Raw genomic sequence first — 26,582 nt, forward strand, 5'->3', positions numbered from 1 at the left:
GTGTGTCCCCTTTCTATTTTCTTTCAACTTAATAAATCTCGCTTTTTGTCTGTCGAAAACAAAAAAGCCCACTTCTTCCTCCCACAGCTAAATGTCCTAAAACTCTCTCCCACAGCAAAAGAGACGAAGAGAAGACGAAAGATATGGGTTCAAAGCTGCAACTCCAGCTCAAGGAGCTGGGATCCAAGCTTGACGACCCTCCCTCTACCAAAGACTCTCTTATCAAGCTCTTAAAGGTGCCAAATCCCTTTTTCTTCTCCTCTTAATTTAACTTGTTGTTGTTAATTCTTTCACATTTAATGCACTGCTAATATTTAGCTGTCTTCTCCTTTTTTGCTCCACATAATATATAGTTAGTTGAAGCTCATGCAGAGTTCCCCATTTATTTCACTTGAATTAGGGTTCGTTTGCAGATTCCTTTTTGTAATTCCCTAAAATGGATATAAAGTTTTCTTCTTTTTCATTTTTTTTGATGTATTATAAAAATTGGGTTTTCCCGCTTTTAGTCCCTCCTTTTGTTTTGTTTTAAGCTACCTTTTTACTTCTGAACCATTCTGTATGTATTTTTTTTTTCGGGTTTTATTTCAGTTACATTTGTCCTGACGATTCTAGTATGGCTAGTTAATTTTTCCACTTTCTCTCAATTTTGGGAAAAATTCATTGAATTCTTCCCCTTTTTCTAAAGTAAATTAAGAAACTGAAGGACGTGAGGAATCCAACTTTAAAGTTTTCAACTTTAGGTTGCACATGAGGATGTGTATAACTTTGTTTCTTTATACAATGTGCTGGATAAATAGCTATATATTATGGGTTCTGTTTGCTCTTACTGCTATAGTGTCACTAGGATAGACACACTTAAGTGCAATTTGAGTTAACTCCCAACCAAAGCATTTGTAAATTTTTCTTCTTTTTGGTGTACTACTTGTATACGGGTGATTCTATTGCCTTACAAAATCTTACTATTTGATCCTTAAAAAAGAAAACACTCCCAACCAAAATAAGGCGCCTTTATTCATATTAGACACTGCATCATTTGACCACCTTGCTGATGAGAAATTGCCACCTATGCTAAAAGATAGAATGACTGTTTTTTTTTTTTTGGGGGGGGGGGGGGAGGACTTTGTGATTGACAATCTGAACAGAATCCAGAGCCCATTCTGTTATAGACTTATGATTGTCAATTAAATTTTTTTAAATAAAAACTGTGGATGAGAAACCACACAGTTATCTTGGTAATTACACCACATCATAAACATAGAATTTTAGCTGCCTCTGGCCACTTACTGCAGGGAGAAAGTGTCATGATGTTAAGTCTCTTAAAATTTCCTTATTTTGGTGCAAACAACAATATGAAGTAAATTCTGTTGCTTGGAAAAACCTGATCTGCACTAAAAAAAAACAGATTATTTAGTATTGAAATGAGTTGATGGATACAAAAGATTCATAAGGTGGACCCAGTAGTTTGGGATTGAAACCTAGTTGAACCAAAGGCCTTGCTGAAGATTGCTCATTTACTATCAGAACCTCCTGAAATTAAAACTCCCATTACACTGACCTAGTGGTGACAAAATTGTTAAAAGAAAACAATTATCCACCCATATTATCCATTAAAAAATGGGTTGGATAATGAATTTTTAAAAAAGGGTCAAATATGGATAAGAACCATATTATCCACTTAGAAAATGGATAACCAGTAGATAACCGATGGATATCTAATGGATTTAACTTTTACATTTGTAAAGCCTCAAATTTGGGGCTCCTCAAGTTTGGGAGATTAGGAATTCTCTCAAAAGTGATCATATTCAAGAAGCCATGGATAATATGGATATCCATATTATCCGCCGGTTAATCTGTTTTTTATCCGTATTAAGTAGGGATCGGGTCGGATAGATTATCCGTTTTTTGCATTACTATTTCCGAACCCCCAATATCTGTCCCACCCCGTCTGTTTGCCACCCCTACACTGACCTGTATCTAAAGCTGATAATTACTAAAGCTTGTTCTGTATTTGTCTTGCAAGTTTCAGTATCTTCTTATTCTATTTAGGATCTGCCAAAGCAAAATAGAAAAGTAAAGTTGTACATTGAGCATGGTTTCCGGTCAATTTGGTCGACAGATCTGCTTGGATTGCTTTTGCAGTAGATCGGATTCTTTAGTTTCCTGTTTGGTGTGTCCTTATTTTTCAGACAGACAGTCTCCTCGACTGATAACCGAGCAATCACAAAAGGAGACCACATGGCGACCCATCCATAGGACTAATCTACCAAATGAACCCCTCCCTGGGCAACGGACTACTTCTTTTTAGAGCGGGCTCTTTCTAGGGCGAGGAATATATTTCTATTTAACTTGTGTTGCTGCGTCTTGAGATCCTAATTGCCATGGTTCCGCTGCATCACAAGGAGCAATTGTGAGGAATAGCCATTCTAGAACAATCATTTGGTTTGGTTCATTCTTTGACTGCTCTGCTCCCCCCAAAAAAAAGAGAGACTTCATTTCTTCCACCTTCCCTGTACGAGTAGTGAAGAAGTATAGAGCACTTTAGTTGGTTGTTGACCAACGGAAAGCATGGGAGAAAAAAAGGAAGAATTTACGCAATTTCTTTTCTAAGAAAGAGATCATAGTGATTGATGGCTCTTTCAATCCGCCGATTAATGTTTGCTTATTGATTCATGACTGACTTGACTAAGTACAATGAGAAAAATTAAGGGGACGACACTCTTTCTTGATCCTTATACTAAGGTGACACTCTTGATTCTTGCAAATGGAAAAGGGGCAGAAATCTCATGCTTCATTTCTAATCCCATTATATGGATCATTTATTTCTTTGCATTTAAAATATTCTATCCCTTGAGTCATTAATTAATCCAGAAAATACAAACTTCCCCTGCTTGCATAAAAAGTTGAGAATTATTTAAAACCTTTTCTCAGATGACTTTCTTCAACGTTTTTTGTGATTAATGTGATTATTATTAATCGAATTTTCGTTTGTCCTTAAAATAGTAATAAGAAATTTAGAATATATGAAGTTGGAATTTGGCACTCAAAGATAGTGCAGGGAAGTGCAGCCTGTTGTAATGACTGACTGAAGATAAATTTTGACCAGGAACTTGCTCACCCGACATCAATAGAGACATATTAATGTTGATATTTAATTGCTTCAAATGATGTCCGTCCCATTTTATGTGCTTTATCATTTCCTTATTAAAGTTTGATGTGCTCTCCATCAGTTGATCAACTAGCTAATTGCCTGCTGTGAGAATCATTTCATGATAATTGGAAGCCGCCATTTTTCTGCGCTTTGAAACCTTCTCAGTTTTAACAATTTGCACTCTTTGCTTGCTGCTACTTTTCTAGTTATAGATCCTTTCTAACATCCCACTAATGGTTATACTGCATCATGTGGTACTCTGATGATGATCTTGTCTCAACTTTGTGCTATCTGTAGTTTGACTGTTTTTGTCTCGATAATTGGTGCCTTTAAAATAGAGTCAATGGGTAAAGCCCAATTTTTTAGGCTGTCTGCTTTTGGGTCTTTTTGGTCTTTGCTTCTTTGGGTCAGTTCGCAAATCGAGTGTCCTTGTAACCGGTTATCTTTTGGGTCTGTGTATCTTGTTTTGAAATCTTGTATTGGGCACTTCTCTTGAGTGCAATTTCTTGTGAAACTCTATGTTTATCTGTCCAATTAAAGAAAGTCTTGAGCTCTGTCTAGTGTCTATCCAGCACAGCTTTTAATATGAGCTTACTTGGTTTAACTTTTTTTCTTTTGTACGATTGGATATGAGCATTTTACTTTTTACTTCTGTTAGGAGATATAGGATATTTGTCTATTGCATATGGGTTTTAAAGAAGTGGTTTTCTATTCTCAAACTGCTTTTATAACCTCGTGAATGCTTTAAGATTCGTGTTCGCACAAACTTGAGATTCAGTTATATGCTTGACCTTGTTGTTGCTGTAATGTTTGATTGAATCTATTACAAACTTGTAATACATGATTGAATTTTCCACAAGCAGCAAGGCACAACATTCCTTTCCGAGTTGGAGCAGTCACCGCCAAAAGCTATGTTGGAGGCCATGCAGCCCTTACAAGCTGCTATGGTTAAACTGGAACTCCTAAAGCATCAAGATAGGGAGGTTAAGCTTCTTGTTGCCACCTGTATCTGTGAGATAACAAGAATTACTGCACCTGAAGCTCCTTACAGTGATGATGTTCTAAAGGTAATTATATATAATGGTAAAGAGACTCGGTGTCACATTTATATGCCCTCGATTTATGGAGCAACTAAAAACCTTTTTTGTGCTTTGGTTCGAGTCAGGACATCTTCCATTTGATTGTCAGCACTTTCAGCGGCTTAGGTGATATAAATAGTCCATCCTTTGGAAGAAGAGTTGTCATCTTAGAAACTCTAGCAAGATATAGATCATGTGTTGTAATGCTGGATCTTGAGTGTGATGATCTTATCAATGAAATGTTCCGGACTTTTCTCAGTGTTGTCAGGTGAGCTTTATCTTGTATGAGAAGGTCTTGTCAGTAAACTTTGTGGCAGTCTGGCAGACTTGTCACCTAGTAGTGCTGCTGCAATATCTTGCTTTCTGAAGAATTTGGCTCAGCTAAAAACAAATTGTTACCAATTTCTGGTCTTTGATGACATTAAATACCTTTTTTTTAGAAAGGTAAATATTTTATAAATCCTGGGAAAAGCTCCTGTATTCAAGTAGTATACTAATAAGTAGGAAACATGCATTCTCAAGAATACGTTCAAATATGGTTCTCTACAAAAGACACCCAATCTTCTATATAATGAGCTATCTCGTAGGTGTGTCAAAAAGAAAAGATGCAAGAGGCTATTCTGCAAATGTACAAAGTCATTTTCAAAATGCTCACTTATTTGTCTCCTCCCATACTGCCCACATAAGGGCCAAATGGGCACTCTCCCTTGCCCTTGTTGTTGTTTTCCTGCTTTAAATGCACAGCTATCCAACACCTTTCTTATTGTACCTGGCATCACCCACTGTGTATCTGAAACAGTTTAGAACCACCCTCCACATACTTGACACCACCTTACAAATCAGATGACATTTAGTAACTTTATGATGTGGCAAATGATGTTATTGGGGCATTTAGTAATGAATTGTTGGTTTCCTTCGTAAGCATATCAAGTCAAACATCAGAGTGTCCTCTCATATGTTCCTTTTTCTGTTCCATTGGCTCTATCTTATGTGTACTGAGCCAAAATTCTTTTATATTTCCATTCAATTGGCTGGCTTGAACTCTAACAGTTGTTTTTGTGTTGAAACTACACTAGTACTCAATAAATCGTGCTAAAAGGACTTAATAGGGCCAAACACTATTTGACTCCTCTCGCATTTGAACATGCCAAACGTTGAAATTGAAGAGAAGGAGAAAGATCAAACTCTGCTATACAAAAAGAAGAGAGGGGAAAGAAAATGATTAGGAAACACGAAAGAAAGTGAGGAAAAGGTGGGGCAGGTCAAAATAGGTGGGAGGACGTATTCACACCTTGAAGATGAATTTATTTCCCAAAATTAGTTGCACTTCTAGGACTTTTGTCAACCACGTATCATAAATCTTGTAAGGTCCAATATTCTTTTGGTCACTATCGCTGTCTTCTTCTCCCAATTATGCTACAAATGTTTTGAACAACTTCTTCCACCCACTTTGCTTTTTGAAAGCCATATAAGTAAAACTTCTGTTTTTACTTTGTCCCCATTTCAAAGTGTTTCTTAGCCTGTTCAAGCAACAAAAATAATCTAGTATGACTCTGACTAATGTGAAAAAACTGAAGAAGGTAAAGCAAGGTAAGTGTCACTGCACTACTTATCAGAAAAAAAAGGTAAGTGTCACTGCATATCTTAATTTGGGGTGCTTAATTTAGAAAAAATGATAAAAGTGCATATCATGATGAATGTATGCCAATATATGTTGTGAGATGAAATTTTATCTCAAAAGTTTAAAAATTGTACCAACTGTTATATACAAATTTTTGTTGCTCCGACTTCCCCCCTAATTCAATAACATCCTGGCTTATACACCATGTATGTAGGGATGAGCATCAAGATAGTGTTCTGACATCAATGCAAACTATCATGGTTGTTCTCATAGAAGAGAGTGAGGATATCCGGGAGGATCTTTTACATGTCATTTTGTCGGTTCTAGGTCGCCATACGAAAGTAAGTGATTGTGTTTCATGATGAAATATATCTGCAGGAGTTTTTATTTCTTTCTTTGGGCGCTTTATCCTGAAGAACTGGGTTTTAACACTTTATCAGGATGTTACAATAGCTGGAAGGGGGCTCGCTATGAAGGTGATAGAAGAGTGTGCAGGAAAATTGGAGCCCAGCATAAAGCAGTTTCTTGTTTCTTCAATGTCTGGAGACAGCAGGCCAACAACATTTGAAATTGACTACCATGAAGTCATTTATGATATTTACCGTTGTGCTCCTCAGATCCTATCAGGAGTTGTTCCCTACATCACAGGAGAGCTACTGGTGCATTAATTTCTTCTTCCCCTCTCTGTGTTATTTAGATCATCTTTTTTTCCTGTGAAGTAATGTAAACTGTGTGAATCCGTGCTTTAGTTTTTCAAAAAATGTCTTGACAACTTAGTAATCATTATTGAAACTTACTAGCCGTTGTTTTTCTCTCTTCTTTATGGCCTGGTTGGCCTGTTGAGGTAGCTGGTGTAGTTTAAAGGATTTTAGCCATTAGCTTCTTTTTTGATGCTGAGTACCTCCAGTTGTCAGTCTTGAAGTAATTGACTAACTCAAGATATGTTACATAGAGTCATTTATGTTCATTTATCTAGGAGATCTTTTCTTCCCTTTCCTACTTCTGACAATCTAACATACAAACTTGAATGTGACAGACAGATCAGCTGGATGTTCGATTAAAAGCTGTACACTTAATTGGGGATCTTTTTGCTCTGCCGGGATCTGCTATCTCTGAAGCCTTTCAACCAATTTTCTTGGAATTTTTGAAGAGACTTACTGATAGAATAGTTGAGGTCCGAATGTCTGTTCTTGAACATGTCAAGGGATGTCTGCTGTCAAATCCATTTAGACAAGAAGCGCCTCAGATCATCTGTAAGAATATTGGAAATCTTTATTTATTTATTTATTTATGTATTTATTCAGTTGGTAATCTAATTGAAACATGTTCTAGCTGCCCTTCGGGAACGGCTGTTGGATTATGATGAAAATGTGCGCAAACAAGTTGTTGCCGTGCTTTGTGATGCGGCATGTAACACCATTACGTCCATGAAGGTTGAAACGATTAAGATGGTAGCAGAGCGCATTCGAGATAAATCTGTATGTAACTTGTCTAGTTTTAAGAGTCTAGTTGACTTTGAAATCGACAATTAATGAACTCCGTCTTCTGATAGCTGTCTTGTCATATGTATTCAGCTTCTTGTTAAAAAATACACGCTGGAGAGGCTGGCTGATATATATAGAATCTATTGCTTAAACTCTTCCACTGGCTCAATTAAAGGCGACGAATATGATTGGATCCCAGGGAGGATTTTGAGATGTTTTTATGACAAGGATTTCAGGTAACTTGCCATTGCTGTTTGAGGCAGGATATATTATGATTTGATAAGTGAAAGATGGATGAATTATTTTCTTAGCAAATGATGAGAAGTTGAGAATTAAACTATTAAACCGTTTCCTTGTGAAATCTTAAGTAATTGGCAAGTGATGCTTCTACTGTAAACACAAACCGCAAGTTACACTGTAGTTCCTGAATGGGACTCCATATTCCTAATGTGTGCTCTGGGCCACACCTGCAACATCAGAAATTTTATATTTTTTGAACAGGCTCATTTGACAAGTATTTGGTAAATACATTATTGACTAGTGTCTTTGTCTACAGATCAGACATCGTTGAGCACATTCTTTGCTCATCCTTGTTCCCAAGTGAATTCTCAGTCAAGGATAAAGTTAAAAACTGGGTTAGGGTCTTCTTGAGTTTTGACAAGGTTGAGGTTAGAGCGCTTGAGAAGCTGCTGGAGCAGAAGCAAAGGTTTGTCATGAATGTTTGATCTGGATGTCAGGTGTTCCTGGATGTTGTTTCTGTCTCTATTTATCTCACCTTTGTAGTACAACCTGAACTACATATTCATTGAATTTTGGACTGCGCTGCAGGTTGCAGCAAGAGATGAGGAGGTATCTTTCTTTAAGGCAGATGCACCAGGTTTGCAACTCTTTCACTCTTTCTTCCTGAACAATAAACGGCTAAAGGGGAATGCATTAGTTTATTACTGAACTTCAATGTAAAATAATTGCAGGATGGCGATGCCACTGAGATCCAAAAGAAAGTTGTATTTTGCTTCCGAATCATGTCTCGTTGTTTTACTGATCCTGGAAAGGCAGAAGAGAACTTTCAGATTCTTGATCAGTTAAAAGATGCTAATGTCTGGAGGATATTAACAGCTCTCCTTGACCCAAACAGTAACTCTATTCAAGCTTCTAGTTCTCGGGTAAGGAGAATACCTAGTTTTGATTATAATGTAGGGTTCTCACTTCTTGTTTGCTTACTGATAGATTAAAGCCGCTGCAATGCCTATGAATGTATGAGTACATGGCAGTTCTCATGTGATGTTTTCTCTGTCAGGATGAATTGCTCAAGATCCTTGGTGAGAAGCATCGGCTCTATGACTTTCTGGGCACACTTTCATTGAAGTGCTCATATGTACTTTTCAACAAGGAGCATGTATATGAAATCCTTCAGGAGACTAACATACAAAAATCTGCTGGAAGCACTGATTTGATTCTGTGTTGCACACATATACTTGTGGTAATTTAATACTAACTTGCTTCTTTTATATAATTGCATTTTTCTTGTCCTCGTGTTTGTTTGCTAGACTTCATTATTATAACCTATAAAGGAGAGAAGTGAAACAAGGGGCTTTTGGTTAATGCATTGGTGTATCTTTTTTTTTTTTTTTTGAAAAGGTAACATATTTGTATTAATTAGAAGGTGGACTACACCAAACCAGTGTAACCATCCATAATTACAAGAGGGAGTACCAGAAGAAATTCTAGTTCTCTGTTAAAAACTCATAAATAATCTAAGACATCAAAAATACATTAATGCAGAATTTGATCCATCTGATCCACCTTTCGGCAAAGCCCATCTTCAATAAAATTCCCAGCAAAAACTCCCAATTCAGATGATCATATGCCTTTTCTATGTCCAGCTTACACAAAATGCCAGGATTTTTGCTCTTCATTCTAGCATCTACACACTCATTAGCAATGAGAATAGCATCCTTAATTTGCCTGCCTTTGATAAAAGCCATCTGCTGAGTGTCCACCAGTTTGCACATCACTTTTTGAGTCTCTCTGTCAAAATCTTTGAAATTGATTTATAGATACTACCTATCAGACTAATAGGTCTAAAGTCTTTCAATTCCTTGGTTCCCACTTTCTTAGGAATCAAAGCCAAGAAGGTGGCATTGAAACTTTTTTCGATAACTCCATTTTCTTGAAAATTCTGGACAGCAGCAACCACATCCGGACTAATCACTTCCCAGCATTGAATGTAGAAAGCCATAGTATATCCATCAGGGCCAGGAGCCTTGTCCCCTGCACATGCTTTAACACACTCCCAAATTTCCAGTGGTTCAAAGGTGCTCAGTAACATCTGGTTATCCTCTAGACTGATGGTTGGGCATTCCCTTATATTACTTGGTGTATCTTGATTTAATGGTATTGCTTGCAAAACTATCCCATCCTTAAGAATCAGTCTAACACTATAGTGCCCTATAAATTCTGAGCTACTTGATGTGGTACTACCATTGGATGTCACTACTACAAAAGCGTCATCTCTGACTTGATCAATTATTGTTTTAGGAAGTATGTAATTTCCTTTTCTGCGCTTCCTTCATGTCTTTCTTTGATGAACATTGCAGATTCTTGCACGTTTCTGTCCATTGCTGCTTACTGGAGTTGAGGAAGATTTGATACATCTGCTTGAAGATGATAATGAGATAATTAAAGAAGGTGTCTTGCATGTTTTGGCAAAGGCTGGTGGAGCCATCCGAGAAAAATTGGGAGATTCTTCAAGGTTCACATTTGGAGCTTTTATGCTTTGGTGCTTGTTCCTTACTGCAATATGCTGAGACATTATGCTTGTAACTTACAGGTCATTAGACCTTATGCTTGAGAGGATTTGCTTGGAGGGAAGCCGGAGGCAGGCCAAGTATGCTGTACATGCGCTTGCATCAATAATGAAGGATGATGGGCTCAAGTCACTTTCTGTTCTATATAAGGTAGGTCATTATCTCATTATACCCATATAAATCACTGCCTATTGGTTTATCCTCTCTCTAAATTTATCTTCGTCATATGTTGATGAAGTTTTTGGGTGTTACATTATTTGTATAATGTGCAGAGACTTGTTGATATGCTAGATGAGAAGTCGCATTTACCTGCTGTACTACAATCTCTTGGATGTATTGCTCAGACTGCTATGCCAGTCTTTGAGACAAGGGAGAAAGAGATAGAGCAGTTCATAAAGAAAAACATATTGGAGCGCGGTCATGTATGTCTTCTTGAACTAATGCAAAAATTTGTGGACTGTTTACCTCTTCTTTTAGCATTCATCTAAAGGCAAATTATTCTTTTCAGACATCAGAAGGTAAAACCAAAGAAAGTTGGGAAGAACGGAGTGAGATCTGTTCACTGAAGGTCAGATTTCACTCGTTTGTTATCTCCATTCCAAGTTTCAGTATTATGACTAGATTCTGAAGGATAAATTGCAATTTTTATTCAATATTTATTTTCAGATATTTGGAATTAAGACACTGGTCAAAAGTTATTTACCGGTGAAGGATGCCCACCTTCGCTTGGGGGTTGATGACTTGTTGGGAATGCTAAAAAACATACTTTCTTTTGGGGAAATCTCAATGGAAATGAAGTCAAGGTACCACTACCGTGCAGGAATCACCATCTTTTGGTGGTTTTGACAATAGATGGATGTGCTTTGCTAGTGTGGTTCAAAGCTTTCTGACACAGGAGATCTGGCTTCACTTTCTCTTTTCTTTGGCATTTTGCAGTTCTGTTGATAAAGCCCATTTAAGACTTGCTGCAGCAAAAGCTATGCTTCGTCTATCAAAGCACTGGGACCACAAGATTCCCGTGGATATCTTTTACCTTACTCTGGGGACATCAGAGGTGAATTTTCTACCAGCTACAACCTCAAATAGATGACATTTCCCCCACTGATGTGCCACTCACACAATTTTCAGCAATAGCTTTCTAGAGACAAACTGTATGAATAATCATCTCTTTTAACTGTTAATGCTACTAGGCCCGTTTCCCTCAAGTAAAGAAGTTATTTCTCAACAAAGTTCACCAATACCTAAAGGATCGTTATTTGGACCCAAAGTACACTTGTGCATTCTTACTTGACTTGCAGTTTCAGCAGCCAGATTTTGAAGAGGTATGATTTGCGATTGCTGTACTGGAAGGTCTGTCTTGATTATATGTTTATACTTATTTGTTAATCATTTGTTATCTCCCAATTATTGACAGATCAAGAACAGTTTAAGTGATGTTATCCAGATCTATCAGCAGGGGAAGGCACGCCAACTTTCTGCACAATCTGAACCTATGACCCCAGCTCCTTATCCAGAATATATTCTACCATACTTGATCCATGCTCTTGCTCATCATTCTTCATTTCCAAACATTGACGAATGCAAGGATGTTAAAGCATTTGAATCTATTTATAGGTACAAGTGTTTCCTGGTCTTACTTATTGATGGTTACAGGTATAGAAGTTTAAAGAGCTTGAGGATGCCTCACTTTTGCGTAATTTTATTTCCAATTATTCTCACAATTAGATGAAACCTGTTATCAGCCCGCATTTCTTTAGATTCTGATCTTATCTGTATTTATGACGCTGTTTACAGTAAGCTCTTAGTAGTTTGCTTACTGAAATTATACACAATGGACTCATCTAAGTGTAATGCTTATGTGGGTTATTTGGAGAGAAGAAACAGGAGAGCTTTTGAAGGGGTAGAGAGGAATTTTGAGAAGTTGAGGAGCCTTCTATTTCGGTGCACCCATAATGTTCCTTGTCGTATAGAAGATTGGGTGTCTTTAGCTAAAAAACCATATACTTTTGTAGGTTTTATACTTTTTGGTGTACTACTTGTATACGGGCACTTTTATTTTGGCCCAGACATTAATGAAGTTTATGTAGTGCTTGCTGTAACTTATCCACATTAATGATGATTTATATTCTAAACATCGGTGTCACTTTTTCGTTGTGTTAATCCTCATGGCTGAATAGCTAAACTACTTCTCTTGGAGGTAAAGAAGGGTGCTTGTCACCTACTCTGGATGTATAGCTCCTTGACTATTGAACTTATGTCTATGGTTTGGCTTGTCTTTTTATTCCTTTAGTATTTTCAACCTAAACAGTAATACTTCACAGGTTGTATAACGAGTTGATGAAATTTAAATAGAATGTTCCACCCATGGTTGGACTTATATTCAGCAATTGTAGCACTGGGGTCGAACATGCTGAGATAAATAGAATGTTCCTCATTAACGAGAATGTATTATTATGCAATTAATAACTTGTTATTGATATGTGTCTCTATGAATAGATTTAGAATTTGCTATTTACTGTATGTTATTCAGTCTTTGCTGATGTTTTAATGCTGGAAGTGGAATAATTTTAAGTCATTAAGCTTAACTTGAATTTGAACTAAGCATTTCACTGTATGAACATAGTAAGATGACCTTTTAAAAGAATCCAGAACATGTGGCATATATGCATCTTTAATAAGCTTATTGGACTTGGGGCGAACCCTTTTTTTTGGGGGTGGGGTTCTCCAGTATTGGATCCAGTAGTGGCATGATGACCTTTTAAAGATGTACCCAAACCCTTAAAGTATGAAGTCAGTTATACAGTAGAAGCTGTTGGCATTTTTTGTTGTCTGTATGCAAGTTTGGCTATGACAGTACCCCGTGATAACATTTTAGGTAGATCTAGAAGCTGCATCCTGAGAAATCCCTGTCCATCCTTATCCTTACAGCTCTAATTTTGGTTGAAATATATGTGAATGTTCTGTTTCAGGCAATTGCACCTTTTCCTCTCAATGTTGGTGCATGGAGATGAAGAGGGGAAATCTGAAGGTGATACTAGTAGAGAGAAGGAAAGCATTTTAACTATAAATTCTATTCTTCACAGCATAAAACATTCAGAAGATGCAGTAGATTCGGCAATATTAAAGGTAAGGAAGGAAAGTTGATACTTGTTCAAGTGTATCAATGCTTGTCGTTCTATCCTTCAACCTTCTATCACTTGGTGCCGGTGGAATATATGCACAAACGAAACAACCATAAGTGGGGATACCTGAGATTGTCCTGCTATTTGATTGCGTGAATACTTTTGCAGAACTCATATGCTGTCTCAGACCTTGGCCTGATGATTGCGAAACGGCTAGTTCCTAACCAGGATGATCTTAAGGAGTCTGAAGCATCAGTATCTCTTCCTCCATCTCTTTACAAACAACTTGAGAAGGGTGAAGAGAAGGACCAGTCTCTGGTATGCCATGTTAGATGCTGCTTATTGTTTGTGTCATAGACCTGATATAACTATATTTCACAGGTTGAATGGCTGGAAAAGTGAGATTCATGAGTATTTAGGCTTTATTTACCAATGGTGTATGTTTCTATAATGATGAATTTTATATATCACTTGAAAAAGTGTCGGAATAACTACCCTCTGAGTAAATTCTCTTTTTCTTCCACTATCTTTTCCAGACTCTTGCTTTCTTCACGAAACTTCAACTTGTATTCTGTTGGTAGGACTCCTTGCTGGCCTTCTATTGTCATGACTTTCTTTAATCTCTCTTGTTTCTGAATTTACTCTCTTCTTCACAAAATTGTGTTGGCAGTGAAGTGACCTTTCAAATGTCACTTCCCTTTTGTTTCTTTGTATGCTGTTATTTAACCTTCATTCGACAAGGAAATCTGGTTACAATCTGCAGACATTCAGGTTGACTTCTGTGTGAATGAAATTCCGTATATCCAACTGTTGGTTGATCTGGATCTTTGAAAAAATCTAGGCTGCCTATTGTGACTCCCTTAATTTGTCCACCAAAATGAAGCCTCCCCTATTTCTATATTGCTAAACTAACATTCTTTTGAAGGCGGATTGAACAACTTCCAAATACACCATAGTACGAATTCTGCTGTACTTTAAATTCTCTACACGGTAGAGATGAAAGTATGTCACATACTTATCTTTGTGCTTGTTTCAAAGCCTAGTTTTTTTTTTTTATAAGGTAAATGATTTTACTAACAATTGGGAGAAACCCCGTATTGAAGCCATATACCAAGAAAGGAGAGAACCTACACCATAATATGGGTCTCAACAAAGCGACCCAATCCTCTATACAAATAGGGATCTCATGAGTACACCAAAAAGAAACAATGAGCAGAAGATTATTTTGTAATTTTACAAAATCCTGTTCCACCCCTACGATGCCCTCCTATTTTTCTCATTCCAAATGACCCACATGATTGCTAATGGGGCAAGACTCCATGCCCTTGGACTTCTTTTCCTGTCCTGTGAGCCCAGCTCTGCAACGCCTCCTTTGCTGTGTCCGGCATCACCCTTTGCATCCCAAACAAATTAAGAACCACCATCCACAACCAATTAGCCACCTAACAATGTAATAAAAAGATGATCTGCGTCTTCGCCCGAGCTTTTGCACATGAAACACCAACTAACAAAGGTGATCCTCCTATTTCTTAGATTTTCCGCTGTCAGAATCACCCCCCTTGCCGCCAACCATGCAAAGAAGCACACTTTTCTCAAATAGAGCAATGAGGAAAAATATATTCCTCTCCCCCTAGTAACCTCTTAAAGTAAGATTTAACAGTGAATATTCCGTCTCTACTCTCACGCCACCTCCATACGTCTGATGAATTAATCGGCGAATCCAACCCATACAATTGCTCAACCAAGCTGTGAAATTCTTCCATCTTCCAATCATATAGGTTCTCCTAAATCTCAAATCCCAATGAACTACCCCCTCAAATCCCAATGCACTGTAATCCCTCTTTGGCAGGATACACTATATAAGTTAGGGAATCTACCCTCAACTCGTTCTCCCCGCACTGCCCAGAAATTGATCCTGCTTCCATCCCCAACCCTGAAAGAGATATGTCCACTAAAAACTTCCCATCCCTTCCCACCGATATTTATCTCTGAACTTTTCTTCCTTACAACATAAAATGCGTGATGTTCACCTTTTGTGATTTGACAGGTTGAAGTGAAGACATGGTTGGCTGATGAGAGCGTCATGGTTCACTTTGAATCAATCAAGTTTGAAACTAATGGAACAGTAAGCCTTGGTATTGACTATTTTTTTGCTAGTGATAAATGATCACCTGTTGACTGATTATTATTCTTCCACCTTACATTCACCAGTTGAAGTCGGAAATTACTGAAGACGAGGCCATGAAAGACAGTGAAACCGAAGGAAATGAGGTGCCTTTGGGAAAAATAATGGAACGGCTTAAAGCTAGATCTAAGATGCGGAAAGAGGTGAAGGATCCTGAGGTGAGAACTGAACATGATCTTGACATCTTGAAAGTGTTGAGGGAGATAGATTCAAATAATGCTGGCGATGACAATAAGTTGGATGCAAGCAATGGCCATGAATCTGCAGTCAAAACTAAAGCAACCAATAAACGTCAGAAAAGAAAAACAGGAACTGATATTTCTGTACCAAAAGGTGCAAAGCGACAAAGATCATCTTCTTCGGGCCATAAACTTTCTGCAAAAATCAAGGATTCTATTGAAAATGAGGATGATCTTCTATCCATGTCGGAAGATAAGTCCTCAGAAGAAGATGTTTATGAACCTGAAGAGTCAGACCTGTTAACATCATCCATCAGGATGAAAACAAGCTTCTCGCCTAAACAAAAGCGTAAATCTACTGATAAGACTTGTGGTGACACCCATGAAGTTGGAGTGGATAGTCGTGGACTGAAAGTAAGTTTTTTGAATAGTAGAATTAGTTACAAACTAGATACTCCATATATTATCACCTCTTTGAGTTCTCCTTGTGCCTTCGGTCCTGCAGAAGTCTAAACAAAACACAGAAGCAGTTAATACACATGTCGAAAGTAATAACATGTCAGGATCTCACAAGCAACAGAAGAAGAAAAGTATAGCTGGACTGGCCAAGGTAGGTCTTGCCATCTGTATATTTGCTGCATTGTTGCCCCATTCACACTCAAATGTGTTTCTGAATGTATCTGATAATTGTCCCCCTGTAAGGTTAATGTATCTGTCCTTGTCCAACTGTAAGGCAAAGTAATATATTCTGGGTGTATGTTTACTTGCATGGTAGTGATAAGATCCAACTTCTGGCGTATTGTTTGGTGACCTATGCTGGTTCCTTTCTCAACTCTACGGTCCAACTTTTTTGACTCTCTGTTAAAGTGAATATATTCTATCTTTTGTAACTCAATAACTGATCTGCAAAAATCTCTGCAGAATATTGTTTGCAGTCTGTTACATTCTCTTTGATGAATGTGGTTTGAAGTTCTTTATTACCTTCGATCCCTTTGTAACTTAACGTAATTGTTTTAATGCATCTTCCTTATTATGTGGGGACTTCATCTTTTTATCTCTTGCAGTTTGAATGTTATCTCAAGGTAAACAACGAGGTGCACTGCAAAGCGCAGTTGTGGCTGGTTCCTTTGTCTTAGAAGGAAAGCTAAATAAAGATAGCCATCGGATAGTTGATGAAGAAATTACCTTAATTTGGAGGATCTTAATTATATCATGGATACTCATATATGATTTAAGGATTCCTTTGTTCTAGAAATGAGAAGGCTTTCTATTATAGGTTTAAGGAAAATGAATATTAGACCAGTTTTACGTGGTTGCTTTCAAGCACATAGGACTTGGAGCCCTTGCTTTCAACCTCCTAAAACATTTATAGTGCCTCCATAAATATTCCATCATTTGGTGTAGCATAAAAGTGCAGTTCGTTCCTTTTATTAGGAGGTTTTGAGTGTGCAGATTACGTAGGATGAACAATACCGAGCGAGCTATCCTCTTCCCTTGTGTGGATTATCTATAATTCTGCCCAATGGCGTATTGTTTAGTTTATCTATATAACTGTATAATTGTTTTGTTGTTTATTTAATTTCGTTAACATTTGTGAGGGAAGTTGGCTTAGATATAGTTTTGCAACTTTTGTGCTGTTTCATACCACTTTTTCTTTTTCCTACTCAAAAGATTCACGTCTGCAATATTTCCATGTTTGTGAACTTATTATTTGTTAATGCTTTTTACCTGGATTTTCTCTAGTGCACGTCAAAGGGTGATACAGCTCCCACTGTGGACTTGATTGGTTGCAGAATAAAAGTTTGGTGGCCCATGGATAAGAAGTAAGTGGCTCTTAATTCAAGATGAGTAAAAGTTCTTTCTAGCTATGTTCAGCCACAGCAATCTTGGAGTTCGTACTTATTGTTTTCCTTTTTTTTTTTTTGGGTTTCCCTTGCGTGGTTGTACTTCCTTTTATATGCTTATTTATCATCTAGCTTGCTGACTGCCTTGGAGCAACACTTGTAGAGATGTTTATCTGTCAATACTCTTAACACATCATTGTTGCTTCTTTCTGATGTCCTCTTTATTCTCTTGCTCAACTTCTGTTGGTTTTGTCTTCCATACACTATTGCGCTCATGGGTCATGGGCTGGTGTCTAGTTGTCAGTGTCTTCTTCTTTAATCTTTACTCTGATTGTGTTCCAATATTTTTGTTAATTTGATTCTTCAAGATTATTGGTTAATGTTCTAACTCCAAGTATTTGACAGGTTCTATGAAGGTGTTATTAAGTCATTTGACACTCAAAAGAACAAACACGTTGTAAGCTGCATGTCCAATACTTCAGACTTTTGTATTTCTAGCTTTAACAAACTTCTGCAATTCTTTTTAATATGTCAATTTCTCTTGATTCTTTGCTGTGAATTGTACCAAAGGTTCTATATGATGATGGTGATGTAGAAGTCCTCCGATTGGAAAAAGAGTGTTGGGAGCTTGTTGGTGGTGGGCAGAAGCCTGTGAAGGTCTGATTTTCTTCAAGTGTTTCTTCACTCTTGCGATTTTTTTTTTTGATTCTTGCAGTGAAGTCATACATTATGGCTTAATTTCTGACCGTGTTGGATACCATTTACAGGGTTCAAATTCGAAAAAGGGTTCAAATTCCAAAATGGTTTCACGCCACGAGAAAGTGTAAGTAATTCATTTGCATTAGTACTTATGGGATTTTTAAGTTTATTTTACCTTGCTTGTTGTTGGATTACATCAAAAGCGTAACTTATTCTCCCCCTGTTGTGCTTAGACTCACTTGTGTTGTTTTTTCCTCCATTTTGGTTGGAAAGAAATATGTCCAAGTAGGCTCTGCTGCCGTTAGTCCAAAAAGGGTAACCTTTGGTTTACTTCCATCCTGATATTGTTGGAAACATATGTTCTTTACAATTTCTTTTTTCTGAACTCAGATAATCTCTTCCCAATACACTGCATACTGCAGCATCTTATATCCAAATTGATAGCAATAAAATATCCATTGGAGAATATTTTGGAAATGCACACACGCTCACACATACACATTTGGTGCTAACACAGGGTATTATTTTTTAAAAAACACAGGATATATTGATTATAAGAAGAATAAGGTATATAAAATCTGTTGAAAATTTTTACTCCATGTTTACCTATGCTGACGAACATCAAATAAAAGGCTATGTTGAGCTTTATCAAGGAGCGACTGTTTGTGATTCTCACATTACCTTTTCTTCTTCTTCTGATAAGTTATGGGGGATTCCTTTTTATGTGGTACTTCAAAATGGGGAATTGTATTGTTGAGTGTTTGAGTGGTGGGATGGTACTTCTCTTTGTTGAATGCTTTGGATATCATACCTCAGGTTGCATAGTTTTTCTCCCCATTGAAATAGATGGGTTGGTACAATGAGTATTTCTGCCTTTGCTGTTCCGGACTATTATTAAGTGTTGACGACTAGCTTAATTCTTTTCTAATCTTGAATTTTAAGACCTTTCATGAAAGAACTGTTAACTTTGCATAATGTGGCTCTTTTAAGTTTTATGCATATGCAAATAAGCTGTGGGAGTAAGTGAATAACTTCATTTATATGTTCCTCTTAGTTCTGTCTTATGTCTTCCGGTTCCTTGTTTATTTGCATCATAAAAGGAATTATAAGCATCTTTAACCTACTCCTCTTCATTTAATTACTGCAGAAATGGAGAGAGGAAAAATAAAGCTCTTGCTGCCTCCAAGCAAAAGAAAGAGACAGATAACATGTGAGCTTGATTCTGTAACTTCATTGCACATAAATTATTTGTGTGTTTCCTATCTGCCTTATGCAATCTATTATGCCGACAGGCCTCCATTATCACAAGTACGAGGCAAGAGAACTCCAAGGAAGAACTTGAAGTATGGACAAAAAGGCCCATCAAAATCTTCTTTCAGCAGAGGAAGGCTGCTTTTAGGAAAGCCGTTGGCAACCTCAAAGTCCAAGGAAAACAATTTAAGCTCAGGTAAAGCTCTTGTGATTTTCTTCTGCTTTCAATTTCTTGATATATTGTTTCTTGTTATCATTCTAGTTAACCGTATTAATCATTTGCTGCCTTTCCTTCGGTATGATGCTTGGTATGTTCTGTTATGCAAAGGTCAACAAATGAAAGGGGGGAGAGAGAGAGGGTAATTGGATATATCATGAGGTGAAGAGTATAAAAGAATGACAAACTATCAGAGTGATGGAGTTTTGACTGGAGAGATGGGTGGCATTTGATGATTTGAAATGCAGCAGTGCCATCTCTTTCTTTAAGGAAAGAACGAAAACCTCATTTTGTCGGATCTGAAAGTTTCCCCAAACTTAGAGTACTTCTTTAAGTTAATTTTCACCCAAAGAACTAAGTTACCAATTTTCCTTAGTTTTTGGTAATTGAGAGGAAAGCGAAAAGTTCCTTTTGGATGTGGCCTTTGGAGTGGGGTAATTGTACTGGCAATATATCTTTCAAAACAGGGGATGGGAGTAGGGTTAGCTCTTGGGGGCCGCAAGTGGCGTGGAGACAATACTTTGAGATCCGCTTTTCCAAACATCTAACGAGTTCCATTTTATTTGGTACATCAAAGGAGTTTTATGACAAAAGGTGATAACATTCCAACAGATTTGGAATATTACATGAGGGAGAAACATCCTTTGGGACCTCAGTTTCAGAAGAAACAATAAGGATAGGAAGATCGAGGAATTCCAAAGCCTTCTTGAAATGCTTTACAAACAAATCCTTTCATTAGAAAATCAAGATTCTAAAAAATGGAAGTTATGGATTGGCAGTGGCTTCTCATTTTAGTCCTTTTGTGTCAAGATGCTAGGCAGAGACGAGACAATTTTCCCAGTCAGTCTGGATTACTGGGGAGTTTAAAGAGGGGTGTTCCTTCGTGTCGATGGCTTCTAAAGGAGCCATCTCGAGTGCTGAAAATCTGAGGAAGAGGAGGATCACATATATTAGTTGGTGCTCTTACGAGGTTGTCATTAGGAGCTCTGTGTTAATTTACCTGACATTCTTAAACTTAGTTGTCCCAATCCACTGGATCCTTTCCCTGATGAGTAAAGTTGTGTCCTTTTAAGTGCATTTAAATTAGGCAAAATACCTTAAACCACCCCTAAACTTGGCTCAAATTATTAGTATCCTCCCCGAACTATGCCCGGTCTTAATTACTCCCCTCAACTTGGCCTTTTGAGAGCCATTACCCTCCCTAGACGCTGATGCGACAAAAAGTGTGGGTGCACACCTGCCACGTGAATTTTTCTGTCTCGTGGCATTTTTTTGAAAAATAAAATATTTTTTTACCTTTTTAAGAATATTACTTTTTAGATAATTTTTTTTCGAATACAATTTATAATAAAACTTGGATAGAACTATATTATTTAGGCTAAATATTTTTATTTGGCCAAGATTAATAAAGTTTTAGTTAATCTTTTTTTGAATTTGACCTGAAAATAAAGATTTATACAATTGAAATAAATAGTCAAGACATCTAAAAAGTTATAAAAAAATATATAGTTTGAAATTGATTATTTTAGCTATAATTTTTTATATAGCTCTAAATTACGGTGCTCTAAATTTTATTTTATTTTTGCAAATTTTACCTAAAAAAGTAAAAATACACAGTTATAGTCATTGCATCAAAAGAAGAAATAAAAAGAGTATACAATTGCAAGAAATTACAAGTGCAATTGTACACTCTTTTTATTTCTTCTTTTGATGCAATAACTATTTATTTCAACTATGTATTTTTTATAACTTTTTAGATGCCTTGACTATTTATTTCAATTGTATAAATCTTTATTTTCAGGTCAAATTCAAAAAAATATTAACTAAAACTTTATTATTTTTAGCCAAATAAAAATATTTAGCCTAAATAATGTAGTTTTATCATAAATTTTATTCGAAAAAAATTATCTAAAAAAGTAATATTCTTAAAAAGGTAAAAAAATATTTTATTTTTCAAAAAAAATGTCACATAGACAGAAAAATCCACGTGGCAGGCGAGTGCACCCACACTTTTTGCCACATCGGCGTCTAAGGGGAGAATGGCCCTCAAAAGGCCAAGTTGAGGTGGGTAATTAAGACCGGGCATAGTTCGGGGAGGATACTAATAATCTGAGCCAAGTTTAGGGGTGGTTTAAGGTATTTTGCCTTTAAATTAACATTGGATTAGAATGTGATGTGTTCTTGCCAAATGATCCAAGCTCAGTTATCTTTACTATTACTTAACCAAATTTACAACATTCACAAGTAATATCAGAACTTCCATTATGTCTTAGTTGCTGCATTATAGCCTGTTTGGCCAAGCTTCTCAAGACAAAAAAAGTGCTTTTTTTTTTTTCCCAAAAGCACTTTTTTTTCTCCCTAATTTGAGGTGTTTGGCCAAGCTTATTTGGGAAAAAAGTGCTTTTGGGAAGAAGCAGTTTCAGAGAAGCAGAAAAAAGTAGTTTCTTTCCAAAAGCAGAAGCAGAAGCAGTTTTGGCTTTTCTTCTTACCTAAAATACCCTTAAACCTAATACTTAGGATATTAATTTATTTCTAATATATAGTGTCTTTAGGGGTGAATGCTTTTATATTTGTTGAAGGAATTTTAATATATTTAACTTATATTAAAAGAATTAAGTACTTTTTAATTTTATTTTCATATTTTACTTAAATAAAATGATTTTTTTTAATTATTGCATGTAATAACAAAATTTTGATATTATTTATTTACTTATAATATTAATTATTAAATAAATTTATTCATGTCCTTATTCGTAATTTGACACTTAAAAGCACTTTCTAAAAAGCTTGGCCAAACACAAATTATTTCTCAAAAGTGCTTTTCAGACGGATTAGCCAAACACAAACTGATTCTCTCCAAAAACACTTTTTTCAAAAGCACATTCTCAAAATAAGCGGATTTCTCCAGCTTGGCCAAACAAGCTATTAGTCAGATGAGGTCGAATAGGTTCTGATAGGAGCTTGATAATTTTGACAGTTTCCAAAATTTACCATTCTGCTATGTTATTCGTGATCTCCCCTAGCTTACTAATCTGACATTTGGCTTTACTAGGCAATTCAGAAGGTGAGCAGAAAGAGAGTATGCATGGGAGTTTGTCTGAACACGAACTGTCTGACAAGGATGACAGATCGTACTCTGATGGGAAACCAGGGGCTGATGATGATGATGATAGGTCAAGCGGTATGGAAGAGTCCGTAAAAGAAGAAAGTCCCTTGGAAAATAAAAAATTTGAGGATGAACCTGGCACCCCTCTGGATTCCCGTGGATTGGACGAGGAGATCTCTTCTTCACATGAGAAACCACAGCCAGATGTATCGACGGAGAAGTCAAATGATGATGCTGAAAGATCAGATTCTCAGGGGAGTTTAGGAGATGATGCAGACAGTCATTCAACTGATCGAGGTGACTCTGAAAGGAGTTCAGCTACAAGATCTGATGAAGAACTATCTGATGATGAGCTACTGGTAATGCTTATTCTTATTCACTATTTAATGAAACTTACAGTTCTTGATGAACGATAATGTGGTAATAAATATTGTCATATGCAGAGCACGTGGAAAAGTCGAGCAGGGAAATCGGCTGGAGGGAAGTAAACCAGCAGAAAAGGCCATCATATGATCCTGGCTAATGATTTGTAGAGATGCAGCATCCTGGAGAGCACTTGGCATCAAGCCAAATACCGTCATCCCAAAAAGCTTGCTACAAGAAGAAGATACCATTAACAGCGACATTAATAAGTTTATGAAGTACAGTTTACCACATAGAAAATGGTAGTGCACAGGTTTATTAAAAGGTAGGGTGTAGGACAAGGATGTGCATTCCCACAGTTGTGTAGCTGCAGTCTAGAGGTAACTGATATGAGTCAATAGCAGTTGTCTTAGGCCTTGTACAGCTCTAGTTTAGTAAGTTAGCATTAACTTACCCAACAACCGATCCTGTGTTGCAGCTCGGTTTTTGTTGTAGTTTTGTCTTCATTTTGTATATGTTGTTGTTTAGAGTAGGAACAGAATTTCGTCTGTTCGTAGTTCCTCCTTTATGGGATCCGTGTATTCTCTTGTGAACTGTAGATTTGTAAGCATTTGTGGTGTATGAAATCAGTAATATTAGCACGCTTTTCACGATTATTTGTTTCTGAATCTGAACATTTGTGAATGGAAGGTGGCAAGAATTAGCTTTGAGAATTGGAGGCGCCACTCAAGTCTGTTTTCTCTTAACCTTCCTTGTTCTATTTGAATGATTCCACGAGTTGTAACCGAGCCGACAAACCCCTCTTTCTTGGCTTATGGCCAACTAGTCGATAAATTTAATCAAGCAAACTCAAACTTCCTTTCTTTCGTTCTAACATTGAATTTAACTTCAGTAAGTTTAGGGAGTTGCAATAATTACAATTTAAGAAATAATTAGGTGCAGAAATAACTCATTATTTGTGCAGTTCAAGTTTTTCAGTTTACAGTGGTGTTTCCTTTTAGCATTTTCTTTATAGAGGAGTTGCTGCTGAAGCAGTGGTGGCAAGTTCGCTACCTGTGTCCTGTGACGTGTCGCATGGTAAAGTATTAATTGACTTCATGTATCATTTTAATGTATATTACGCAAAGGTACGATTTAGCATATAAGATCTGGTCCAAGTCAATGAGATCAAACATAGTTAAATCACCAATGACAAATGACTTTCAATCACCAATAACAAATGACTCAGTCTAACATTTTGATTCCGCAAATGTAAAAAGGAAGAAGAAGAAATCCGACCAACGAAAAACCCTTCGAGCTAATCGTGAAGACATCAGTGGAAAGAGCTCAAATTTTGCATACTCATATTTAGGATAAATATTATTGGTAAGTTGGTAATTAAAATGAAAACTAACTTGCTATGATAAATTAAAGTAAATTTATAGGTGTTCTCGTACAGACTAGCACAGTGTTCAATAATATAAAAGAGGAAAGAAATCAAAGGTGACTTAGGCATTTCCGGAATTGGAACTTCAATTAATTTTGGCATGCAATTACAAACATTTTAAACTTGAAGATGATTTCTTTCCTTCTTAACACTATATGAAATTCGAATTGAATTCGTAGCCTCCGTAATCTCTCCTTTAGCATGGTGAAATTACCTAAAAAAATATTTTTCGCAACCAAAAACCATACTTTACTATAAAGATATTTTTAAAATTTTACCAAATGAGCCTCCATTTTCGCTTGAAAGAACATGTGATCCGAGCATTATGTTGAGTATTGAAGTTTTGATGATTAACAAAATATGACTAACTGCTTAAAGAACCAGGTCCTCCATGTAGCTGCTTAACTGTTGTGAAGAACCAACTCCTCAGGTTAAAGGATCGCTCCTCATGGTTGATACTTGTACGTATGAACAATAACTTTATCTCAAAGTTACCCATGTTCGAGTTTGGTGAAAGATGCCTACTATAAGTGATAAGGGTCGTTGCTCAAGAATATACAGATAAGTCAGTCAGAGACAAAAGTCCGAAAGCTTGTGGAATCCTTAGAACAGTAGGAGTCCTATCAAAGAGGAAGTTGGCTATGAATAGGACTCCTAGAAGATCTCAAGTCGTGTTTAAATAAGATTGACTTTGGACTTCTGAACTATCCTTTCACACATCAACTAAAGTGTTATAAGTTGTTTTTACTTGTGTTGCGTACTTGCTTTGTATTCTTTCAAGTTAGTCTAGTGAATGGGTTTTAGAAAATTTAATTGTAATCAAACGTCATAAATAATTAGTGAGTTGAATTGAATATTTTGCTTTACAAGTTAGAGTAACTTGTGAATCAAATAGGAGTAGTAAGAGTACTGGAGAGTATTGAATTACAGTCTTGTAATTGATATATTTTGGCTCATTATTCTAGTGGGTTGAAGTTGAAAATCCTACGTGGTAGGTCATGATTTTTGCACCTTTTGAGCCAGGTAATTTTTCATGTAAAAATCACTGTGTTCATTGTATTGCTTATTTACTTTACGCTTAAGGAACACGGTAAAGAACCAAGTTCTTTAGTAATCCATACAAGCACTCAAACTAAACATATGATATCAGAGCAGGTTCTCTCATTTACACGACTAACACCTAGAGATATCTTGGAAGAAAGATGAGTGCTCCACCTGGAATTAATGAAGGACACTCAACTACCAGACCACCCTTGTTCAATGAAAATTATTACAGTTGGCGGAAAGCAAGAATGAACGATTTCTTGACAACTGAAGACCATGAACGATGGACCATAGTAAACCAAGGTCCTTTGATTCCTATTAAACAAAATATACAAAGTGAAATAGTTCCTAAAGACCCCTCCGGATTTGTGGCAGTAGATATCAGAATGATGGATAAGAATGCAAACGCTAAGAAAATCCTTATATGTGGACTTGGTTCTGATGAGTACAATAAAATTTCAATGTGTTCTAACGCGAAACAGATATGGGATGCGCTCCAAATTGCTCAGGAAGGAACAAATCAAGTAAAAAGATCAAGGATTGAACTACTCATGAGAAACTGTAAGTTTTTCTCCATGAAAGAGTCTGAGCCCATCCGAATATGATGACTAGGTTCACTATAATAACCAATGAACTGAAATCACTTGGAAATGTGTTTACCTCAGAAGAGTTGGTTAGCAAAGTTCTAAGAATCCTTCTAGCTTCATGGGAATCAAAAGTCACTGCAATCCAGGAAGTCAAAAAATTGGATAAATTCTCACTTGATGAGTTGGTTGGAAACTTAAAAACTCATGAAATGAGAAAGATAAAACTACAGAAACAAAAACCAAAGAAGGATAAGGCCTTGGTTCTTAAAGCATATGAGTATGATGAATCTGTCTATGATGATCCCGATCTAGCAATGTTTGCCAAGTTCAAGAGGTTCATAAAGAATTCCAAAAGTGCATCTAAGAGAGAGACCAATAGTAAGCACAAGCAGATCGACAAAGCTAACTATGATGGGTGCT

General features: G+C 36.7%; 2 protein-coding genes across 2 annotated transcripts; both read left to right on the top strand.

Annotated features, from left to right (window-relative positions):
• Positions 1-23,761, top strand: LOC104231552 (sister chromatid cohesion protein PDS5 homolog A). The gene is made up of 33 exons (XM_009784564.2): positions 1-236; positions 4,012-4,215; positions 4,314-4,495; positions 6,063-6,189; positions 6,289-6,507; positions 6,885-7,101; positions 7,181-7,326; positions 7,423-7,568; positions 7,889-8,038; positions 8,161-8,209; positions 8,304-8,495; positions 8,630-8,812; positions 9,930-10,084; positions 10,163-10,289; positions 10,412-10,561; positions 10,648-10,707; positions 10,806-10,942; positions 11,076-11,193; positions 11,330-11,461; positions 11,554-11,753; positions 13,109-13,265; positions 13,430-13,579; positions 15,309-15,386; positions 15,473-16,039; positions 16,131-16,235; positions 17,369-17,448; positions 17,875-17,926; positions 18,040-18,126; positions 18,237-18,292; positions 19,316-19,378; positions 19,461-19,615; positions 22,689-23,101; positions 23,186-23,761. Exons 1-33 carry the CDS (start codon positions 144-146, stop codon positions 23,228-23,230), a joined length of 4,995 nt encoding a protein of 1,664 aa, XP_009782866.1. The 5' UTR covers positions 1-143; the 3' UTR covers positions 23,231-23,761.
• A 1,972-nt stretch (positions 23,762-25,733) lies between these two features.
• On the top strand, positions 25,734-26,180 carry LOC138869766 (uncharacterized). The gene has a single exon (XM_070147429.1). The coding sequence runs from the start codon at positions 25,734-25,736 to the stop codon at positions 26,178-26,180; it is 447 nt and encodes a 148-aa protein (XP_070003530.1).
• The last annotated feature ends 402 nt before the right edge of the window (positions 26,181-26,582 follow it).

Source organism: Nicotiana sylvestris, chromosome 5 (assembly GCF_000393655.2).
Source record: "Nicotiana sylvestris chromosome 5, ASM39365v2, whole genome shotgun sequence".
NCBI lineage: Eukaryota > Viridiplantae > Streptophyta > Magnoliopsida > Solanales > Solanaceae > Nicotiana > Nicotiana sylvestris.

Excerpts from the sequence above, each read along its gene's own strand:
- LOC104231552 (XM_009784564.2), top strand. The coding sequence starts at position 144 with ATGGGTTCAAAGCTGCAACTCCAGCTCAAGGAGCTGGGATCCAAGCTT. Across the intron at positions 7,327-7,422 it reads AGCGCATTCGAGATAAATCT|CTTCTTGTTAAAAAATACAC; the intron begins GTATGTAACTTG and ends ATATGTATTCAG. Across the intron at positions 23,102-23,185 it reads TATCTGATGATGAGCTACTG|AGCACGTGGAAAAGTCGAGC; the intron begins GTAATGCTTATT and ends TGTCATATGCAG.
- LOC138869766 (XM_070147429.1), top strand. The coding sequence starts at position 25,734 with ATGAGTGCTCCACCTGGAATTAATGAAGGACACTCAACTACCAGACCA.